The sequence below is a fragment of the Sus scrofa genome, chromosome 6 (assembly GCF_000003025.6).
Source record: "Sus scrofa isolate TJ Tabasco breed Duroc chromosome 6, Sscrofa11.1, whole genome shotgun sequence".
Classification (NCBI taxonomy): domain Eukaryota; kingdom Metazoa; phylum Chordata; class Mammalia; order Artiodactyla; family Suidae; genus Sus; species Sus scrofa.
The window spans coordinates 118,945,561-118,968,147 of NC_010448.4; the positions used below are offsets into that span (position 1 = coordinate 118,945,561).

The window sequence follows — 22,587 nt, forward strand, 5'->3', positions numbered from 1 at the left end:
TCTTTTTAGGGCTGTACCCTTGGCATATGGAGATTCCCAGACTAGGGGTCCAGTCGGAGCTATAGCCACTGGCCTACGCCACAGCCACAGCCAACATGGGATCCGAGCCAAGGCTGCGACCTACAGCACAGCTCATGGCGACACCAGATCCTTAACCCACAGAGCGAGGCCAGGGATTGAACCAACGTCCTCATGGATCCTAGTCGGGTTCGTTAACCACTGAGCCATGACGGGAACTCCTACATGAAAATATTTAAATAGTACAATGGAAAGATCTCTAAAGGAATACTTGTTGGCTCCTTTGGTTGCCAGCAGGAAAGGTTACTCCATGAAAAGCTGAGATTTGTCTCAGAAATGGACATAAATGCTGAGCACCTCCTCCAAGGTGCCTTCTGTGACTGCCCTAGTCAGACTCTCATTCTCTGTTCCCCTACATCCCCATAGTTCATTAGATGTGCTCCTGTGTAGCCCATGAATTCCTGGACCCTGTATTGTGTGTGGTTAGTTGTTTCCATGCTTATCTCTCTGCATTGTTAATAAGCTCTAGAAAGCTCATTTTGTCTCACAGGAACCGTTAGATCAGTGTGTGTTTTCATTAATTTGAGTCTTACTCATTCATACTCTCTAGTAACTACAGTCCTTTTAAGAGCCTATTCCAGTACAACTGGACCAAAGCTGACCAAGAAATAAAGAGAAGCCATCAATCTTGAAACAGCACAACATCTCAGACCCATGTTTTGGGCAGGGGGTTGCTTTGGCAATAAATATTCTGTGAAGAGGATCAGCCCCTCTTGATGGCTAAGGGTATTCCTTGTTTTTGTTATTGTTGTTGGGTAGATTTTTTTGTTGTTGTTGTTTTTGGGGGGTGGTCTTTTTAGGGCCTCACCCAAGGCATGTGAGGTTCCCAGGCTAGGGGTCGAATCCGAGCTGTAGCTGCTGGCCTACACCAAACAGCCACAGCAATGCCAGATCTGAGCCTCATTTGTCACCTACAGCACAGCTCATGACAATGCTGGATCCTTAACCCACTGAGCGAGGCCAGGGATTGAACCCACGTCCTCATGAATACTAGTCGGGTTTGTTAACTGCTCCGGGTATTCCTCGTTTTGTATGTTTTGTTCAGATGTGTTAAATATTCCAGGAGAACCAACTACAACATTTTAATTTTGCTTTAATACTGTGAAAAATTATATGAATTCTAGAATACCAGGGGCCAAGACGCTGGGGGAAAGGCCAGTAGATGTGAGTTGCAAACGAGTAGGAAATAATTCTGTTTAGGGAGCTCTTCATTGTATTAAATACAAGCAAGCCTGAGGATTGTGACTCACAAGGTGATTTTCCATTGCAGGTGATTCCAGTGGAGAAGCTAGTGAAAGGGCGTTTCCAGGACAACCTGGATTTTATTCAGTGGTTTAAGAAATTCTATGATGCTAACTATGATGGGAAGGAGTATGATCCCGTAGAAGCACGACAAGGGCAAGATGCAATTCCTCCTCCTGACCCTGGCGAACAGATCTTCAACCTGCCCAAGAAGTCTCACCATGCAAACTCCCCTACTGCAGGTAACAGCGAAATCCTAGGACCGCTTTCATTTTAGAAGATGGCTCAGGCCCTCTTTTGCTTTACCATGTTTGCTTGACTTTTCCCAGCAGTCGGTATTTTAACACCTCTGGATGATTTCGTTTGTTTGTTTTGTCTTTTTAGGGCTGCGCCAGTGGAAATATGGAGGTTCCCAGGCTAGGGGTATATCTAATCAGGGCTGTAGCTGCCAGCCTCTGCCACTACCACAGCAACACAGGATCCAGGCTACATCTGCAACCTACACCACAGCTCACAGCAGCGCCAGATCCTTAACCCAGTGAGCCGGGCCAGGGATCAAACCCACGTCCTCATGGAAGCTAGTTGGGTTCATTACTGCTGAGCCACAACAGAAACTCCCTGGTGATTTTTATTGCTATCTGTTTAACCACATTTATCTTCTGAGCAGTGACCCATCTAGAGTAAGTCTGATGATCAGGATTTAAACTATTAAAAAAGTAGACCTATTCAGTTTATATCACTGAGGCTCTATGTTAAAGTAACACTAAAAGGATAGAGTCATTTTCCTTGTCTTTTTTTCCGAGAAATTTCAAGTAATCTGGTCAGATTTCGACAAATATTTTTACTGCTTCAATTGCTGGCAGCACAGACTACAATGTGAACTGATTTACATTTTTTTAATTTTTAATTTTTTTTTCTTTTTTTTTTTTTTTTTTTTTGCTTTTTAGGGCCTCACTCATGGCATATGGAGGTTTCCAGGCTAGGGGTCAAATCAGAGCTGTAGTCGCCGGCCTACACCACAGCCATAGCAATGTCACATCTGAGCTGCATCTGCAACCTTAACCCACTAAGTGAGGCCAGGGATCAGACCTGTGTCCTCATGGATGCTGGTCAGATTTGTTTCCACTGAGCCAACGATGGGAACTCCCAATTTACATTATCAGACCACAAAAAAAAAAAAAAAAAAAAAAAGAGTTTCTGTCATGCCACAGCAGAAACGAATCCAACTAGGAACCATGAGATTGCAGGTTTGGTCCCTGGCCTCGCTCAGTGGGTTAAGGATCTGGCATTGCCTTGAGCTGTGGTTTAGGTCACAGACGTGGCTCGGATCTGACATTGCTGTGGCTGTGGCGTAGGCCAGCAGCTACAACTCTGACTTGACCCCTAGCCTGGGAACCTCCACATGCCGCAAGTGCGGCCCTAAAAAGACCCAAAAATTTTTTAAATTAAAAAAAAAAAATGTGGATCATCATCTATAATCTTTCAGAGGAAATTCATGAAATATCCATCCTGTCTCCTGTGCGGGCAGTACCAGTTTTTATGTGACAACACTCAGCAAGACCTCACCTGTCCAACTTTGTCGCAGAGTGAAGTCACTGAGGATAAATACCTGGCACTTTTAAAAATGTGTTAACTTTTTTTTTGGAGAAAAAGCATCCTAAAATACCTTATAAACATCCTTGCCATTAAAAAAACAGACTTTATCAAGCAGAATGTGTTCTTGTAAAAGGAGGGTCATTGTCACAAACACCAGCTGCAGTGCTGGAGAGTTAAACAGTGAATCCTCAGAAATCATGTTTCCATCCTGAACACCCGTGTTCATGCTTCTTAAGTCAATAGCCTTAATTTTGTAAAGAGTGCAAATTCCTTATTTATGCTCAGCCTCCAATCAGAATGATTAGGAAGGGTTATAACAAGACTGGTCCTGAACAGTGTGTCTATGTGTCTGGAACGCAAAAGATGTGTCGGCTAGAGGTCAACATTTGTGAGTTTCCACATCCAGCTGATTGAAGCTACAAGTGAGCCCCGAGTGAGAAGCGGAGAGTGTCTGAAATCTCGAACACTTAATTAATGTTTGGGTAGAAAAGGAAGCAGGGGAGATGCCAGAAGGATTGAAAGAAATGAGGGAAGGATGTGTCAAGGAAATGAAAGGGAACGGAACGGTTGACACTGTCTAAATCTGCTGAGGAGTGACATGAGGACTGGAAGGGTCCTTTGGATTTTTCAACTTGGGGTCACTCGGTAGAATGATGGGTCCGGGAGGGAGTTGAAGAATTGGAGGAAGGAAATGGAACCAGCATAAAAATACAGCTTTGAAGCCATAGAATAAAAAAGCTTAAACAAAATAAACTAATAAGCACAGGTCTTTGGGAATACGGACATGTAAGGGGCAAGGGGAAAAAGAGGAAGCTGAGAGGAGGAGGAACATCAGGGGGGAAAAAAAAAACAGAAAAGCTCAAGATCAGAGAACAAACAGTAGGGCATTTCTAGAAAGAAAGATCACCAAAAGTGTCAAATGTTAATTGTGGGGAGATCCAAAAGGAGGAAGCCTGAAAATAAGCCAAAGAAATCTGGCTTCTCAGAGATGATTACTGATCCTTTAGAGTGTCGGTCTGCTGAAATTCTGAGCCCACGTCCCTGGATCGCAGTGGCTTGACACAGGGAAGGCATAGCAGATGGGAACGTGATGAGGTGAGAGCCAATTCCACCTTCCCCAAGTCGGTCAGGAAAAAAAGTGGAGGAAAATAAAAGTATTTTGTTGGTGTCGGGGAAGAGCTGATGGTAGCTTTGGGAAATCAGACGCGGGGGGGGATCTGGTACTGTCCTTGGCTGGATTTGGTTTGCTTTTAGGACAGGGCACAAGGAGGAGGTTTCTAAAATGGGAGAGGGTTGGGTGAGGCGGAATCCCTGAAAATAGGGAAAAGGAGGGGAAACTGGAGGAGCGTGACCCCGAGGCTGGAGGAGGACCGGGGTCAAGGGCATCAGAAGAGGTCTGGAAAGGGGAAAGGGCATAATTACTTTCATGGGGACAGAAATGCTGGGAGGAGCCTGGGTAAAAATGAAGCCACAGGGGTTCAGTAAAGAAAAATTTACTGCAATTCAAATTGGCCTCAACTTATGTCAGAAACTGTCATTATTCTAGGACTAGGATAGAGAAAGGGCAGTTGCAGGCAGATGGACACGAAGGTGGGAAAACCCAGGGTGGCTGGGAGTCTTCACCTTCAGTTCTTTTTTACAGCTGGTCATAGTGCAGAGTCATCTTGAAACTTGGCTGCTACTTTTTTCAAATTTTTAGCAGTGAAACTGGACAGGCGTCAGGACATTTTTCTTCCAGAATCGTAACGAGTCCTTAAATCGCCAACACCTTTTTTCTTCTTTTTCTTTCTCCATTCTTCTTTTGGACCGCACTTGTGGCATGTGGAAGTTCTGGGCCAGGGATCAAACCTGCTGCACAGCAGCAACCCCAGCCGCCGCAGTGACAACGCCAGATCCTTAACCTGCTGCACCACCGGAAACCCCAGCACCAACACTCTTAACCCCCAGCAGAACTGTCATTGTGTTGCCTTGGCCTCGTTTTTGAGAAATTCCCCCCATCTGTTGTTCACCAAAGCCCCAGAGAAACTTGTGCCATTTTGACAGAACATCCATGAACTGGAAGAGCAATATATTGTTTCCAGAGCTTAACTCCTCAAGTGTCAAAGCGCAGGAAATGCATGAAAGTTAACAGATAGTAAATTTGGTTTTTAATGTTCTTACCTCATTGGTTTTACCAAGGAGAAAGGCTATTTTCAGAGGTCAAACCAGTCATACCCTTTTTTTATTAAATATGTTCTGACTCCTGGACATGGTCCGGTAGTAAAACTATACTGTGGAAAAACTTAGAGCAAGGTGTATATCACATGTAGAACATTGCTTATAAAGCTGTAATAGGAGAAAGGCTCCTGTAAATACAGTGAGACCTCATTTTTTTTCTAGAGGTCATATATCCAGCTCTTGGGAATACAGCCAATAAAATAAGCCAAAATGTCTTCTAAGAGTCAGAATAGGTGTTGTAAAAATCTGTGCTATAAAATTCATAAGTTTTACTCTTTCCACAAGGGAGAGTTCTGAGAATACTTATCTGGAGTCTTTTTGCTCTTACTATATTTTTTAATTGGCATCTAATTGACATACAATATTATGTGCTTTTCAGGTGTACAGCTTAGTGATTCAGCATTTATATACATTGCAAAATGATCACCACAGTAAGTTCAGGAACCATCTGCATCATACAAAGTTAATACAAAATTATTGATGCTATTCCCTATGTCATACTTTATATCTCTAAAACTTACTTTTTTTATAACTGGAAATATTTGCTTCTTGACCCTTTTTTTTTCGCTCTTTCTTTTGGGCATAATTATGAAAAACACGGGGGAGTTCCCACTGTGGTCCAGTGGGATTGGCGGCATCTCTGTAGCTCCAGGACGCTGGTTCGATTCCTGGCCCAGCACAGTGGGTTAAAGGATCTGGCATTGCTGCAGCTGTGGCGTAGGTTACAACTGCGGCTCACTTCTGACCCCTGGCCCAGGAACTCTGTCTGCCACAGGGTGGCCCCTCCAAAAAACAAAAACAAAACAACAAACAAACAAAAAAAACCACTTGGGGATGTGGTTTCTTAGCACGTACTTTATTATAGCAAGGAGAGTACACTGATAGCAATAGAAAGTAGTGGGTAAAAGAAGAGCCAAAAAACTTAACAAAACTTTATAAATGGGGGGATAAATTAGGCATTTGAGATTAAGAAATATACACTATTATATATAAAATAGATAACCAACAAGGACCTACTGTATAGCACAAGGAACTCAACGCAATACTTTGTAATAACCTATGAGGAAAAAGACTGAAAAGGGGTAGATACGTAAATCTGAGTCACTTGGCTATACACTTGAAACTAATGCAATACTATACATCAGCTAGCAATAGAAAAAGAAAAAAAAAACCTTCTAAATAGACCAGCAGCCTGAGACCATTATTACTGAATCAAATAGCTCCATGCCTCTTAGTGGCCCTCAGGATCTGTGTGGCACTGCTGTGTACTAAGTGATACAGAGTTCCCTTCTCATTCCTAAGATTTTGTTTCATTTTCTACTTATCATCATCTCCCCATGGCCTGTTTTATAGTCTCTAAACTAGCTTCTCTGCCTGGGGTCTGAAACCATTGGAGGCCATCCTCGTCATACTTAAGCCTGATTTTTGCCCATCCAAAATTTAAGACAGAGTGCTCAGTGAGGTGAGGGTCAGCTCTCTGGGGAATTCACGTATCTACACCCGTTATCTCACAGGGATGCCAGGTCAGTACCACTCAGCAGTAATTTCTGTTCCCACCTCTAAGGCTTGGTCATTTCTTAATCAGCCAAATTGGAAATAAGCAATGTCTGGTATAATCAAAACTAGGAGAATGTCTTTAATTATTTTCTCATTTTGGCTTTGGGATATTTGGTTCATTTTGCAGTGGCTTTCTCTCTCTCAATATTTCCTTAAGCTGAAATTAAAACTAATTTGCATGTCTTGACTGTAATACATGAAAAACAGTTTAAGTGGGAGCTCCAGTCTCTCCAGCCACAGAGCACCATGTGGCAAAGAGGCCATATTAGAATAGAATAAGTGATTGTGGGATGGGTTATCCATATTGACGCTTAAGAAAGGAGTGTCTGGCATTTCCACCGTGGCACAGTGGGTTAAGAATCTGACTGCAGTGGCTTGGGTCGCTGTGAAGGCGTGGATTTGATTCCTGGCCCAGGAGCTTCCATATGCCACGGGTACAGCCATTTAAAAAGAAGAAGAAAAAGAAATAAGAATAAGAAAGGACTCTCTACATTGGCAAGAAAAAAAAAATGCGTTTTTACATCATACAGACTACATATATAGCCATGCACCATAGGTTATTTACTGGTATACAAAATAGATGCTTGGTGCATTCAGTCTTTGTGAGAATGTGCCAGATTTTTCTGCCACATTTCAGTACAGGCACGAGATATTCTGTGGATTCAGAGAAGCCATAGAGCTCGTGGTGTCTGTGAGTATTTGGGTGGCTTACCTGGGCTGGAACAAGCTTCAGCATGAGCAGAGTCTGTATGCTGAAGGTGGCTGGCTGCCTGGTGAGTCTTATTCTTTCTACATCCTGAGGAACTGCATCTTGAATTACTGTTGATCTACCAACAAGGAGCATGTATTAAAATGAACATTTTCATAATGACAGATATCTATTAAGTGCATGTATCATCGTGCATCATGATGTTTGTAAATTTACTGCTTTGAGCCATATCTGCATAGCCATCAAGGCGGGATTAGTTTTTATCTGTGAGCACTTACTAAACTTAAAAGGAAATCTGAACTTGCGGTTCCTATAGCAACCACAGCTTAGACATGTTGCAAATCCATATAGATTAATGTATTTAAATCAAACTCCCATATACAAATATAGTGTGATGGATTTAGAGTTGCTATGGAAATTGATTCTGAGCTTTCTTTTTCCTTAGGGGCTTTAGCATTCTGGCCTCAAAATGAGATTACTAGAAATATTAGAAAAATGATTTCAAAAAGGAAGCAACTTAAGAAGTAGAATAGAATAAAGTATTTGAATGATCATAATTAAATTCTTTTTTTTTTTTTTTTTTTTTTTTTTGGTCTTTTTAGGGCCACACACGCAGCATATGGCAGTTCCCATGCTAGGGTTCTAATCAGAGCTACAGCTGCCAGCCTACACCAGAGTCACAGCAACGCCAGATCCAAGCCTCGTCTGCAACCTACACCAGAGTCACAGCAACGCCAGATCCAAGCCTCGTCTGCAACCTACACCACAGCTCACAGCAACGCCAGATCCTTAACCCACTGAGCAAGGCCAGGGATTGAACCCGCAACCTGATGGTTCCTAGTTGGATTCGTTAATGCTGCGCCATGACGAGAACCCCCATAATTAAATTCTTAAGTGTAGATTTAAATAAATCCTCACAGCATTTTTCAGAAACTGTATCAAATATTTGAATACTCACACTCTCAATTATCTTTAATATTGGGTTCTCTAAGGCTGTTCATACAACCTTAATAAGGTGACCATGTTTATTGATTTTATATGTTTAACATTCGTTTGCTCATGTAATCTACATAAGCATCACCTGTCACCTTTGGGGAAAGAAGAGTTGCTTTTACTTTCTCAGAAAAGTCAGTTTTGCTTTGTGGTTTTTAGGAGAAGCAGTGAAATATACCCATTTATAATGCTTTCTTTTACCCTTGTTCTGCTCTTGATTTTCGGGGCCAGAATATGGTCTTAGTTAGTGTCCCTTGAAAAGAATATGCATTCTGCAGTTTGTTGGCTTTATGGTGGTTTAGAAATGTCAATTAGGTCAAGGTGTTACTCAGATCATCTGTGTTTTTACTGATTTTTGTTGTACTAACAGTTGCTGCAAAGAGAGTATTGATATTGTGGAATTATCTATTTCTCCCTTTACTTCTCTTAATTTTGGTTTCCTGCATTTAGGGCTCTATTGCTAGGTGCATACACACTTAGGATTGTTGAGTCATCCTGATGAATTGACCTTTAAATTTTATGGGTGCCCCTCTTTATCTTTGGTAGTACTCTTTGTCTTGAAATCTGTATTATCTAATATTAATACAGCCGATCCAGTTTTCTTATGCTTACTGTTTGCGTGGTATATCTTTCTCCATGATGGGTAAATTTCTGCCTGTCTTTGTCTTTAAAGTGTGTCTCATAATCAGCGTGTGATTGGGTCTTGCATTTTTTTATTCATTCTGCTAATCTCTATACATTGGCATGTCCAGCCCATTGTTAAGGTAATTATTTATTTGGTTAGACTTCGATCTACCATATTATCATTTTTTTCTACTGGTCCCTCTGTTTTTGTTTCTCTATCTCTCTTTTCCTGTTGTCTTCTGGATATTTAATGGAAATATTTTTAGCACTTCATCTTAATTTACCTATTGCCTTTTTAGTGGTTGCTCCAAGGATTACCAGATATATTCTTACCTTTTCACAGTATACTTAATATTATTCCACTTAAGGTAAAATGTGGAACCCTGGCAGCCCTTCTTTCCACTGTCCTTTGTTACAGCTGTCATATGTATTACATTATAAATATGTATATATGAAGTTCCCACTGTGGTGTAGTGGGTTAAGAATCCAACTGCAGTGGCTTGGGTCACTGCGGAGGTACAGGTTCAGTCCCTGGCACAGCACAGTGGGTTAAAGGATCTAGGTTGCAGCTGCAGCTTGGATTCAATCCCTGGGCCAGGAACTTCCATATGCCTAAGGTGATCAATCAGTCAATCAAGAAACATACTAACAAACATACATCATAAAGCCCACAAGACCGTGTTATAACTTATATATTAAACCAACCTAATATGGTAGGTTCTGAGCACTTGAAATGTGCTTACTCTGCATTGAAATGTGCTGTATGTATAAAATGCATGCTGGATTTAGAAAACTTGGTATGCGAAAAAATATACAACCAGTTAATAACTTCATATTGATTACATGAAGAAATTATAATTTGGATATATTGCATATATTTTGCATATGTTAAAATTAATATCTTAAGATTTTTTTAATATGGCTACTAGAAAATGTTTATTTTCATGGCTCCCATTATATTTCTGTTAAGCAGTGTGCTGCTTTAAATCACCATATGGATTTTAAAGAGATTAAGAGAAAAATGTTTATTTTTCATATTTTTAACCATTTTCAGTGTTCTTCATTTGTTCCTAAACATCTGCGTTCCCTGGCTCTTTTCATTCCTCTTCAGACTGAAGAATTTTTTTCAGTATTTCTTGTAGAGCAGGCGCAGTGGCAACACATTTTCATTTTTCTTTTTCTGTGAATATTTTTCTTTGCCCTTCCTTTTTGAAGAATATTTCCATAGATAAAGAATTCAGGCTGATCTTTTATTCCTCCCTCCCTTCCTCTAAAGATGTCTTTCCACTGTCTGTGGTCTCCAAAGATTAAAAAATCAGGCTAATTCTAATCACCTAGACATGTTATGTTGTTTTTCTCTGGGTACAGCGAAGACTCTGTGGCTTTCATCGATGTGGCTGTGATGTGCCTAATCATGTTTCTCTTTGAATTTATCTTGTTTGGGAGTTCATTAAACCTCTTAAATCCATAAGTTTATGTCTTTTACCATCTTGGGGAGATTCTCAGCCACTACTATTTCAAATATTTTTTCAGCTCTATTCTCTCTATCCTGTTTTTCTGAGACTTCATTTCTCCATAAGTTAGAGCTTTTGAAATTAGCCCACAGGTCCCTGAGGCTCTGTTCCTTTTTTCCCCAGTATTCTCTCTATTCTTTTGATGGTTTCTATTAATGTGTCTTCAAATTTACCCTCTTTTTTCCTCTGTCACCTTTATTCTACTGGTGAACATTTTTTAACTTCAACTATTTTTTCAGTTTTAATTTTTTTTTCTTTGTCGAGATGGCCTACCTTTAATTTATTATAAGCATGCTTACTTCACTGGGAATGGTTATGATAACTGCTCTAAAGTTCCTGTCTGCTATTTCCACCATTCTGACATCTCATATTTGGCATCTCCTGATTATCTTTTCCTTTGAGCATATGTTACATTTTCCTGATTCTTCGTATGTTAGCTTTTTATGGGACCTCCTTTTCCTTATTGCCAAGATACAAGTCTTCATTTTCCTTTTGAGGAATTCCACCCTTTAAATACAAATGTTGATTTCACCCCAAAGCCATCATTTACTCCAAGAGATGCATATTTTTTCCATGTCTGCTCTTTAGACTAAAACAGTGCATAATGGCATTTGACTTGCCAGAACCTTGTTAGGATAGGCACAGGCACCGCCCTTTCACATCCCTTCATGGTTTCTCCATTGAGAGGAGTCATGCCCCCTATTTATTCTTTTTTTTTTTTTTTTTTTTTTTTTTTTGTCTTCTTAGGGCCGCACCCTCGGCATATGAAGGTTCTCAGGCTAGGGGTCGAATCGGAGCCAGCCACAGCCAAAGCAACACCAGATCCAAGCCGCATCTGCAGCCTACGCCACAGCTCACGGCAACGCTGGATCCTTAACCCACTGAGCAAGGCCAGGGATCGAACCTGCAACCTCATGGTTCCTAGTTGGATTCGTTTCCACTGCACCACTACAGGAACTCCATGCGTGTTTATTTTTACAACTCCCAGCCATCTCAAAGTCTCCAGTCACCTAACCACATACTGTACTCTCCGTACACCTACTTACTTCCAAGATCAAGTGTTAATTTTAAAAGATCACGCAGTCTCAACTCAGAACGAGGAAGAGATGCGTTTTTCTAACCAGTCCCATAGTTAGCAAGACTTCTTTTTAAATAGGGGTAAGCTTTTCTCCTTATTATATGAACAGTGTATCTTTTGCTCAATCCCTGCCCCGTGTCAGCATTGCATGTCCTTGACCTGGTCATATTGAGAAATCTCCCATTGCTTGGCTGTATACCAGTTAAAGGCTGCTCCCTTAGCTACGTTTAGGCCTGAAGAAAATGGGGAAAAAATTATAATGGCCCAATTAATTAAATTCTTAGAGGACATTCCCTACTCCCTGGAATGAGAGGGATACTGGTGGTTTCATTTCTCCAGTTACACATCTATCATATGTGAAATGCATAAGCACTGAGATACTTTTCTCCTCAAAGACTAATTGAAACTCCGTTTCCCTCCCTTAATACTGGTAAAACCACAGCATCAAATATGAGCAGTGCTCTCTACCTTGCCAGGATACCAACCAGCTGTGAGTTTGAAACATCGGACATAGAGAGCAAAGAGTCATGAAGAATTCAGGAGCTTCAGATAGGAATCTTCTGGCACTGCCTGTGGAAGAGGCAAAGGGCTTCTTGCAAGGAAGAGCCATGAATTTTTCTTTTCCATCCCAATTTGTTCACTTAAGGAGACATTGCCATCAACAGAGGATTTACTAATTCAGTTTATAATTTTTAAATTATGTTGGCTTTTTGGAATCAAAGTATGTCATGGTTTGGTTTGGTTTTTTTAAAACCAGAATTTTTTAAAGCTTAGAGATCAAAACCTACAAAATGTTATGCTATTATTGTGTAACTTTTAAAATCTAGATTTAATATGAAGAGAACTTCTAAAGAAAGTTAGGGAAAGGGAAATTTAAAATCTAGAGGGAGTCATCAGATATAGAGGGAATTAGCAAGAATCTGTTGAATACATTAAATGCCAGCTATGGTTCTAAACGCTTGATGCTCAGTTTAGCTTCACAACAATCCTAAATGATGGACAGATCCCATCATACCCCTGTTTCAGAACTGAGGAAACTGACATGCAGGGAGGTCCTGTAACTCATCAGCATCCCACTCCAGAAATAGGGTCCAGAGCCCAGTGCTCTTTAACCACTGTATTACCTCTTTAAATAGAATGGCTGTGGTCTTGTGTTATGTTCTTATCTCCTCCCCACACTATACTGAACCGCAGTAAATGTTCACAAATCAAATTCAAATTGCACAGTGAATGGAGGAAATAAAAGGCCCTCCAGTGTTGTAAAGGCTTGAAACAGAGTACATGCGATTCTGTTCCAAGGGCATTTATTTTTTAAAAGACCAATAATTTTTAAATGTTCATAAACATTCCCATTCACCCTTGCGACAGGCTCCTGGGTAACAGTCGCTATATTTTATATACATTTGTAAATGCAAGAAACATTAAACCACTTGTCAGACCTCAAAAGGCAGTGACTTAGCATTCATTTCTGTTTTCACGAGCAGAGTATCACAAACCCACCAGTGAACCCTTTTCTTCTTTATTACTGGTGCCTTTCTTTGTACCTTGGTCTGGCATAGAAAACAGTTTTGACCTAAAGAATTTTCTAGACTCCCTTTGAATTGTGTGAACCACACTGTCAGCCAGTTCTGTCTTGTTCAATCACTGTTTCGCCATTGCCTGACACATAGAAGTTTCTCAGTTAGTACTTGTTGAATTGATTTGAATTGAGTCACTGCCATGTCCATCTGAATCAAGGAAAAGGCAGCACGTAAGCCAGTCATGGCTGTTTTTGATGTTTTCTCCAGTCATCTCCATCACCCGAGGAACCCCTTGCACTGTAGCTTAGAAAACAGCCACACAGTAGCTCAGAAAATACTTCTTAAACAGTAGTTCCTATTTATTGGATTCCTTGCCCTTTCATGAAAGCTTTACTCGAATTCTCATCCTCTCAGTCTTTCAACAGATATTTGTTAAGGCACTGTAGGAGATTCTAGAGAATCACAAGGATTCCAGGAAGTTACAGCCTAGTGAAGAAATCTGGCACTAAATAGACAATAACATTAACATGGAAAAAAAAAAACATTAAAATGAGGCAGGTGCCATCAGGATGTGTAGGAAGACCACATGAGCTGCCTTTGTGTTTTCTAGAAAGGCTTCTTAGAAAACAGTGAGGTTTGACTGAGATTTAAGGAATGCATGGAACTTAGCCAGATGAAGGGTATGGAAAACAGCATTGTAGGCAGAGAGAACAGAATGTGGCCGTCAAGGAGTTCCCATCATGGCTCAGTGGTAATGAATCTGACTAGAATCCATGAGAATGCAGGATCTAATATGAAGAGAACTTCTAAAGAAGTTCTCACTCAGTGGATTAAGGATCCAGTGTTGCCCTGAGCTGCAGTGTAGGTCTCAGATGCAGCTTAGATCTGGCGTTGCTGTGGCTGTGGTATAGGCTGGCAGCTGCAGCTCTGATTCAACCCTAGCCCGGGAACTTCCATACGCCACAGATGCAGCCCTTAAAAAAAAAAAAAAAAAAAAAAAAAAAAAAAAAGTGTCTGACAGTCAAGAGAGAGCAAGCTCTATATATTCAGTGAAGCGCATATTATTGCATGTGGACATTGAGCTGTGAGGCTGCAGAGGTGAGGCCAGGCCCTCGTATGATGGGTTCAGAGGTGGTATTCATGTTCTGTTGCTACAAAATAACTACTACAAAGTTAGCAGCCTAAAACACACATGTATTGTGTCACAGATTCTAAAGTCCAGGCACAGCTTAGCTATGTTCTCTGCTTAGGGTCTCACCAGGCTGCGGTCTAGGTATCTGCTAGGGCTATGGTCTAATCAGAGGCTCAACTGGGGAAGACTCTCTTGAGCTGTTGGCAGCTTCCTTGAGGCTGCAGGACACAGGCTTCAGTTTCTTGCTGGCAGCTGCTCTTTGTTCCCAGAGGCCACCTGCAGTTCCTTGCCATGGGGAGCTTCTCCAACATGGGTGCTTGCGGTGGCAGGTACTTCATCAAGGACAGTGATGGGGTTTGGGGGAATCTCTCTAGTATGTCTGGCAACAAAGCAGAGTCAGAGTGTCCCATGGGATTACACATGATGGGAGTGACATCCCTTCATCTTTGCCATATTTTGTTGGTTAGAAGCAAGTCACAGGTCCTACCCACACTCTAGGGGAGAGGATTAGACAAAGGTGGGAACACCAGGAAGTGAAGGTCACTATGGGGCAGTCACCTTGAGTTCTCTAGTCACAGAGGCTTATGCTTTATTATGGGGACTCTGGGGAGTCATTGAAATGTTTTAAGTACAAAAAGATAAGCCATTACAGCCAACCGTGTAGGAGAGGAGGGTGGCCTGAACAAAGGTCATGGTCATATGGGTTTTCTGGAGGTTATCAGCAAAACTTGATGATGACAGGATATGAGAAGCAAAGGGCAGGGAAAGCCAAGGATAAATGATGCACAAGTTTCCAGCTTGGCCATTGGTTGGTGAGAGCAGAAAACCTGGAGCGAGAGCCAATTGGAGTAAAGGAGAGTGGATGACTCCAGTGGGGCTCAGCTCTGGTTCTCACCTCCCTGAGCTCCAGCTGTTCTTCGGCCTCAGACTGTGTCTCTCTTTGCCAGGGAGTCTGGGTAAGAGTGTGTTCATGGAGCATAGCAGACCTCCCCACCATCAGCAAAATAGCCTCAAACACCTAGTCTTGCCAGTGGAGTTAGTAGGGCCCTGAACATCATAAAGGAACTAAGTAGCTGTGTTCCCCCAAAATGGCCATCTTAGGTTGTAAGGTTTTTGCTTAAATGACTGCTGTGTGCCGGGAGCATGTGACACCGTGATGTTGTCATGGTGACGCCTGTGTGTCTTTATTCTCAGTGGACTGGCTCAGTTCTTTGGGCTTTTTCAACCACCAGCTTTCTTTATTGCTGCAGTAAACAGGCAAGGGTGTGTTCCCCTCAATTATTGTTGGGATTCTGGGGCATGTTGTTTTCATGGGGGTGAGAAGTTGCTCCGAGAACAATATAAAAACAAGAATTTTGAACTAAGGTAGTAATTGGTTGGCACCTAATGTGTTTCAAAGCACACCTAACTTTCTACCAGGATGTGAGCGGTGTGAGAAGTCAGTTTATCCAAAGAAACATATAGCACATTCAGATAACTACTTCAGAGTCAGAATTTTTAATATTTGAGCCATTTCAGGGTGAGGAGTTCTTTCCTGCATTTTTTCCCCCCTCTGAAAAATTCTCCGAAACCAGAGTGACTCAAACAGAGCCTGGAAAATACTGGAGAATCACATGATGGCTAAAAATAAGCACAGCATCTCCAGCGGGGACAGTAACCAGGGCAGAAGTAACTCTGTTCTTAAATGCTCACACTTGGCTGGATGTGCTCAGTGGATCGGGCCCCCTTGCTCACCTCAGGGGCAGGCTTTGTGACCACTGGCCCCAGATGCCTCAGGCCCTGGCTCTCAGCCTGGCTCCCTGGCCCGCTCCCCCAGGGCAGGGCTGGTTAACACTCTGTGTAATGACCGGGGGCAGTGGGCTGAGAGGAACACAGACTGACTCACAGCTCTTGTCACTGCTGCCTCCTCCTTCAGCCCTCCCCTTGGAACTAATAGCAGATGCCGCTGATCCCAGAATGTCTTTTGGCTGCTGTCAGTGTTGCAAAACCTGAGTTGTGCTAAGTAGCCAGATACCGGTGTCTGTTCTGTAGGGTGTATCATAGCGTTCTCTAAACTGTGGCATTGTAAACGCTTTACCCAAAAGAAAACTCATCTTGGGCACTCACTGCTTGCACCCAGCGGGAGTGACTGCAGTAGCCTCTCAATAGGCAGAGTGAGCCTCCTAAAAGCCAAGTCGGGGCAGGTCACTCCTCTGCCCAGGACCCTAGAGCGGCTTCCCTCTCCCACCAGAATGAAAGGCGACGTCCTAGCAGGAGTTCCAGCACCTTACAGACCTTCTCTCCTCTGGCAGCGCCCTCGCACACTGCTCCAGCCTCTGGCCCGGCAGCTGAGCAGACAAGGCAGGGCCTTTGCACTGATGCTAGGCCTTTCCTCTGCCTGGAACACTCTGCTCCCTGGAAGGCCAGCCTCATCTCTCTCAGGTCGTTGCTGAAGGCTGACTTTCCCAGTGAGGCCTTGGACAAGTCAGAGGGACTCCTGCCACTGGCTTGTGCTTTGCGGGCATCTTGGAAATGGCAGCCGTGGAGCTGTTATAAGAGAGGCTGGCTTCCGTGAGAAGGAGGCTTTGAGCTGGGTGATCCCCACGCCTGGCTCTGGTCTCCTTGTGTCCATGCTGGGCAGCTGTGTGACTGCCACCAAGAGGACTCGACTCGGGGTGTTTGACCCTTCTGCTTCTGGGTGGACTCATGGAAGTCCTGTGGGTCTGAGTGAGGGGCTGAGACCAGAGGGGATCACGATGGATGCTCAGGCTTTCCCTGAAGTTCCTCTTTAAAGCTGCCTCTTGCCCACCTCTGCCCAGCACTCCTCAGCCCTGCCCTGCCTCACTCTTCCCCCTGGCATCTACTTTTCAGTTTATTATATCACTTACTAATGTATTAATGTTATCATTATCTAATTCCCCCGTTAGAACGTAAATTCCACAAGGACTGGCATCTTTTGTGTCTCAGTTGTTTTATCCCAAGTGCCTGTAGCTTTCCAGGTACACGTTAGGAGTTCAGCATATGTTTGCTGCAGGAATGAGTGGATCAGGGTAATTTCAGAAGGTACACTGATTTTCACAGCGTGCACCAAATGGTAGAACCCATGCTTGGGAGCCCACCGCTGGGTTATCAGTTAACCAATTATTACAAAGATTTTCTTTAAATCGCAAGAGTCCTTATTATTTCAGCGGTTTGGTTTTTATTTCGCTCCTGTCTAGAAATGGGAAACCTGTGTGCTTTCTCATCGTCATTTGAATCAGGCCTTATTTGCTGAGCAATAATAATAAGCTACACTTACTTAACTGCGTGCCGGGCTCTTGTGTAGGAACTTTCCATGTATTAACTCACGCACTCTTCCCAGCTCTGGGGAGGAGGCACTGCTGCTATTTATGGGGAACATAAAGAAATTCAGGTGGCAATGAAAGTCACACAACTCAGCAAGTAGCAGAGCCAGGATTCCTACGAAGGCTGCCTGGCTGCCGGCTCCCCGCTCTTAACCACCGCCTCCCTCCCTCGGGGAAGACGAAGGACACCCAGTTCCTTACCAGGGCTTCATGCCCACAAGACTGATGTGGTTCTGCCCGCCCTGTGGAGCCGCACCCCCCAGCTGCTCAGAAGAGGAGCCACCCACTTTTATAAGCTGACACTGAAGCAGCCAAAAGGAAGAGCCCAGTTTTGTCTGCTGCACTGGTGGGATGGAAGCCATAAGGGCTCTGAACTACTAATTTGGGAGTTAAAAAACCAACCTCTTGATGATCTCATGAATCAGGGCATCCTAAAACCCCTGTTAAAAGGTCCATGTGGACAGAATGTTGGCCACTGAGGTGCTTTTATTTTGCCCTCAGGGCAGAGCAGATTACAGAACCTACGAGGTGAGGGTAGGGAGGCCTTGTCAAAGGAAAGTGTTAGACCTTGAATTTGCAGTGGTCAGAGTTGTGTGGGAGCTGTCAGTCATTCTATGTTATGACAGCTCTGGTGTCAGTTTGGTCACTTAGGAAACCCTCTTTGGGAATTCTCTTGTTTTGTTTTGTTTTGTTTTTATGACTTTTTAGGGCTGCACCCTCCACCTATGGAGGTTCCCAGGCTAGGAATCGAATTGGAGCTGCAGCTGCAACCTACACCACAGCTCACGGCAACGCTGGATCCTTAACCCACTGGGCGAAGTCAAGGATCAAACCTGTGTCCTCACAGTTACAAGTCGGTTTAGGTTAGTTAACCATTGAGCCACAACGAGAACTCCAGAATTCTCTCTTTTCATCGGTCCAGCCCCATACTGTCTCCCCCAGCAGTGGCCTAATTCACTGATTTATTTTAACCAGGCTCATTGTCTCAGTTAAAAAATAAAAACCTGTTTGCCAATGGGAATAAGGAAGCGAGGTCGGGTCCATCCACAAATGGTTAATCAGGGTAGGTATGAAGTATCTTCTGTCATGTTTTGGTTCTGTGGGATTTGGTTTGGTTTTTTATTGAGACATAATTGACATAGAACATTAGTTTCAGGTGTATATGATGTGACATTTGCATATATTGTGAAATGATCATCACAGTAAGTCCAGTTAACAACCACCACCACACATAATTAGAAGTTGGTTTTTTTTCTTGTGATGAGAACTTTTAAGCTCTGCTCTCTTAGCAACTTTCAAATATGCAATACACCATTATTCCCTCTGGGCACCGTGCTGTACAGCACATCCCGGGGACTTAATTTATACCTGGAAGCTTGCACCTTTTGACCCCCCTTCACCCATTTTCATTCCCCCCCATGGTGTTTTTAATTGAGTGTGTGGGGGGGGATACACTCTCAAATAGGGAAGAAGTTGGGGATGCCCAGAAGAGTGGTTGCTTCCTGTGTGTGTGTTTTTAATGTCTCTGTGGTTCTTTTTTTTTTTTTTTTTTTTTTTTTTTGTCTTTTTGCCATTTCTTGGGCCGCTCCCATGGCATATGGAGGTTCCCAGGCTAGGGGTCCAATCAGAGCTGTAGTCCCCGGCCTATGCCAGAGCCACAGCAGCGCTGGATCCGAGCCGCGTCTGCAGCCTACACCACAGCTCACGGCAACGCCAGATTGTTAACCCACTGAGCAAGGGCAGGGACCAAACCCGCAATGGATTCGTTAACCACTGCACCACGACGGGAACTCCATGTCTCTGTGGTTCTTGTCAGCAGTGTTAATGTCATATTTTTAAGCTCCTCTGTTTATGATTTGGGCAGAAAGAATACAGCAGATTATGTGAGAAGAATTTCCAAATTCCATCAGAGCCCCGACCGTGAAGGATAAAAGTCAAATATAAAAAAAGGACAAAGTGCTCTTATTTGCTTCATCGTTGTGAATTCATTGGGCCTCATAGGCTCCAAATGTTGCAGCACTTTCCGTAAACATTAAGCAAGCTACTAATTATTGACATTGGACATAGCAGTGCTCCGGCTTCACTAAGGCAGTGAATGAGGCTACTCTTTGCTTCTTGCAACTATAGTTTAAAATGTCCTAGAACATATTTATACCCCAAATCCTGAAGGCATTAATTAAGACACAACTGCTCAAAGACTAGCATTGTAAATCATGTCCGCATTCAGTGGGTAAAGTCAGAGAATTACAGGGACTTGTACAGTATTTATGTCTCTTTTCCTCTGTTTCTGAAACTCCTTTTTATTTTGAAAGGGGAAATGAGGGCGAAAGAGAAAAACTTGAGAGAAAAATGATTCTTATAAAACAGGGCTACCACTAATTATGTTTTCTGGACATCATCAAATGCAGCTTGACCAAAAGAAAAAATTGAAATGTGTGATAGCTGCAGAAAGAAAAATTTATATCTGTATTATAGCCAAAGTAGCTGTACTCTTTTTTTTTCTTGGTTTTTCTTTTTAGGGCTGCCCATAGCACATACAAGTTCGCAAGCTAGGGGTAGAATTGGAGCTGCAGCTGCCTGCCCACACCACAGCCCCAGCAACACAGGATCTAGGCTGCATCTGCAACCTACACCATAGCTCTTGGCAATGCCATATCCTTAACCCATTGAGCAAGGCCAGGGATCAAACCCAAATCCTCATGGAAACTAGTTTGTTTCCACTGAGCCCAACAGGAACTCCATGTACTCTCTTTTAAAGCCATTATGTGGAGTTCCCGTCGTGACTCAGTGGTTAATGAATCTGACCAGGAACCATGAGGTTGTGGGTTCAATCCCTGGCCTTGCTCAGTGGGTTAAGGATCCGGCATTGCCGTGAGCTGTGGTGTAGGTCGCAGACGCAGCTCGGATTCCGTGTTGCTGTGGCTCTGGCGTAGGCTGGTGGCTACAGCTCCAATTCGACCCCTAGCCTGGGAACCTCCATATGCTGCAGGAATGGCCCAAGAAATGGCAAAAAGACAAAAGAAAAAAAAAAAGCCATTATGTAAATGTTTTCCATGTGAGCATCAGTGCGCAGAGAGGCGTGAGAAGGCCCAGAAGTGGACTTGGGGGCATCTGGGGAGGCATGGAGGCCACTTTGAGAACCCCAGTGTTAAAAGCCAGGATTAGATGCTCTCAAGGACATCATTGGGTCACTTCACAAAACTGGAGTACAAATTTAGCTTATGGGAAAATATTACATCAGTGTTCAGTTTACTGACATCGGTAATAGTACCACTTTTTATTATTGCAGCCCCGGTAAGTGATGAAAAAATATCTGGCACCCCAAGCCTGGTTCACCTCAGGGTCTGGTTTTTTGAAAAAATGTAGACTTTTAGAACAAATCAACAAAAACCCAGTTCGTAACTGTCTAATGCTTAACGGTCTGTCTGTCTAAACTGATATAATCCAGGATTATTGTACAAAGTTAAACCATGAAATCATTAAATATAATGAGTAAAAGATTTCATTTTCATCTTTATGAATTTTAGTATTTTAGCATTTTCTATTTCTCAATGTGGGTTAATCCTGTGATAGCTGTGAGGGGTAAATTACTTCCATAGCAAATTGCAGTTTGTGAGGATTTCAACAGCTCTGGTCACATTCTTTTGAAAATGAGCGTTAGGTGTGTGGTTAATTTTTTTACAGTGATATTTATTAGCAGTTTATTTTTGCCAACATTTTCATTAGGATGGTGATTGCTAGGGGTGACTGCACAGGTTTTGAGGACGTGCACAGGTTTTTAAAAACTTCGAACCCCCAATACTAAGATCTTCCCTAAGAGAGGTGCTTCCTGTTCCTTCTCTGCATTTGTTCATTAGAAGGTAACCTGTGCTGACCTGTCATATCCTCATTCATCAGACAGTATTTCCCTCTATTTTCAGTTTCTTTGCAAACAACTTAATCAGAATTTCAAAACTCCTTTCTTTTAATTTTGAATTTCAAATACTAATTACTTAACTGAGCTAGTAACATTTTTTGCAGTTTTCCATTCTTCATCTAGCGTGTGAGTGACTGTTGGGATGGTGAGGGGATAGGAGGTGGGCAGAAGCGTTTCTTTCAAAGATATATATATAGGTGGTGGGGCATGGACCAAACCCCCCTTCTCCACTATGCCCACCCCACCCTGCAGCAGGCAATGCCAGGTCTGATTCTCACTGCCTTCATCTTTCTCCTCTCAGAGGCCCTGGGGCTTCATGCACATGTCAGGGTGAAGGATGTGGGGCCCTGCACCCCAGCTGCCCTTTAGAGGATCTGGGCAACACAGATGCCACTTTAATGCCAAGACCCTACAAAGTTGGGCTTTGTAAGTAGCCAGGGATGTGTTTCCTCAGGAAAAAGCTGGAACTGGGACAGCGTCAGTGACTGTAGCGGCTCTGGCCTCTGCTGTGAGCCACCCAGCATCTCCCGTGACCCCATTTCCCTTGCAGCCAGCTTCCTCTGCTTATTTTTAGTTTTGCTTCCCTGATAACTTGGCCTTTCATGGGCCTTTGGCTTGCCATGACCCCTTCTACTTTCATTTCATATCAAACACTTCAGATTTTTTCCAAGTTGCATTTGATATCTTGGAAATATAATTAATGGTAACGGTGTTTTGCAAGCAGTCAGCTTCTTTTCCTTCTATGTTTTTAAGATTTACGTGAGACTGGAAAAGGCAGAGTGTAAGAACATGAGTGTCAGCTCCTGCAACCAGGTCTGTCAGAATTGCCTTCCTGCTTAGGAAGGCCTGCCTGGAGGAGTGGGTGGGTCAGTTACTCTCTAGAGAAACCCCACCCACTATTTTCTTCAGAAGGGCATGGACATGAACATGGCAGAGGCTTGGGCAGCCTGGCACAAACCACCTTGTGGGCTATTTTCTACTCTCTAGAGAAATCCCACCCACTATTTTCTTCAGAAGAGGCATGGACATGAACATGGTAGAGGCTTGGGCAGCCTGGCACAAACCACCTTGCTCCTCCCTGCTAAGAG

General features: G+C 43.0%; 1 protein-coding gene across 3 annotated transcripts in view; it reads left to right on the forward strand.

The window, feature by feature from the left end:
* Positions 1–22,587, forward strand: part of MAPRE2 (microtubule associated protein RP/EB family member 2) — a 170,796-nt gene that overhangs the window by 128,594 nt on the left and 19,615 nt on the right. For all 3 annotated transcript variants that reach the window (XM_021096265.1, XM_005665343.3, XM_021096264.1), the window contains one exon: positions 1,349–1,562. In XM_021096265.1, the coding sequence (XP_020951924.1) occupies positions 1,349–1,562 (214 nt within the window). The remainder of the gene's footprint in view (positions 1–1,348; positions 1,563–22,587) is intronic.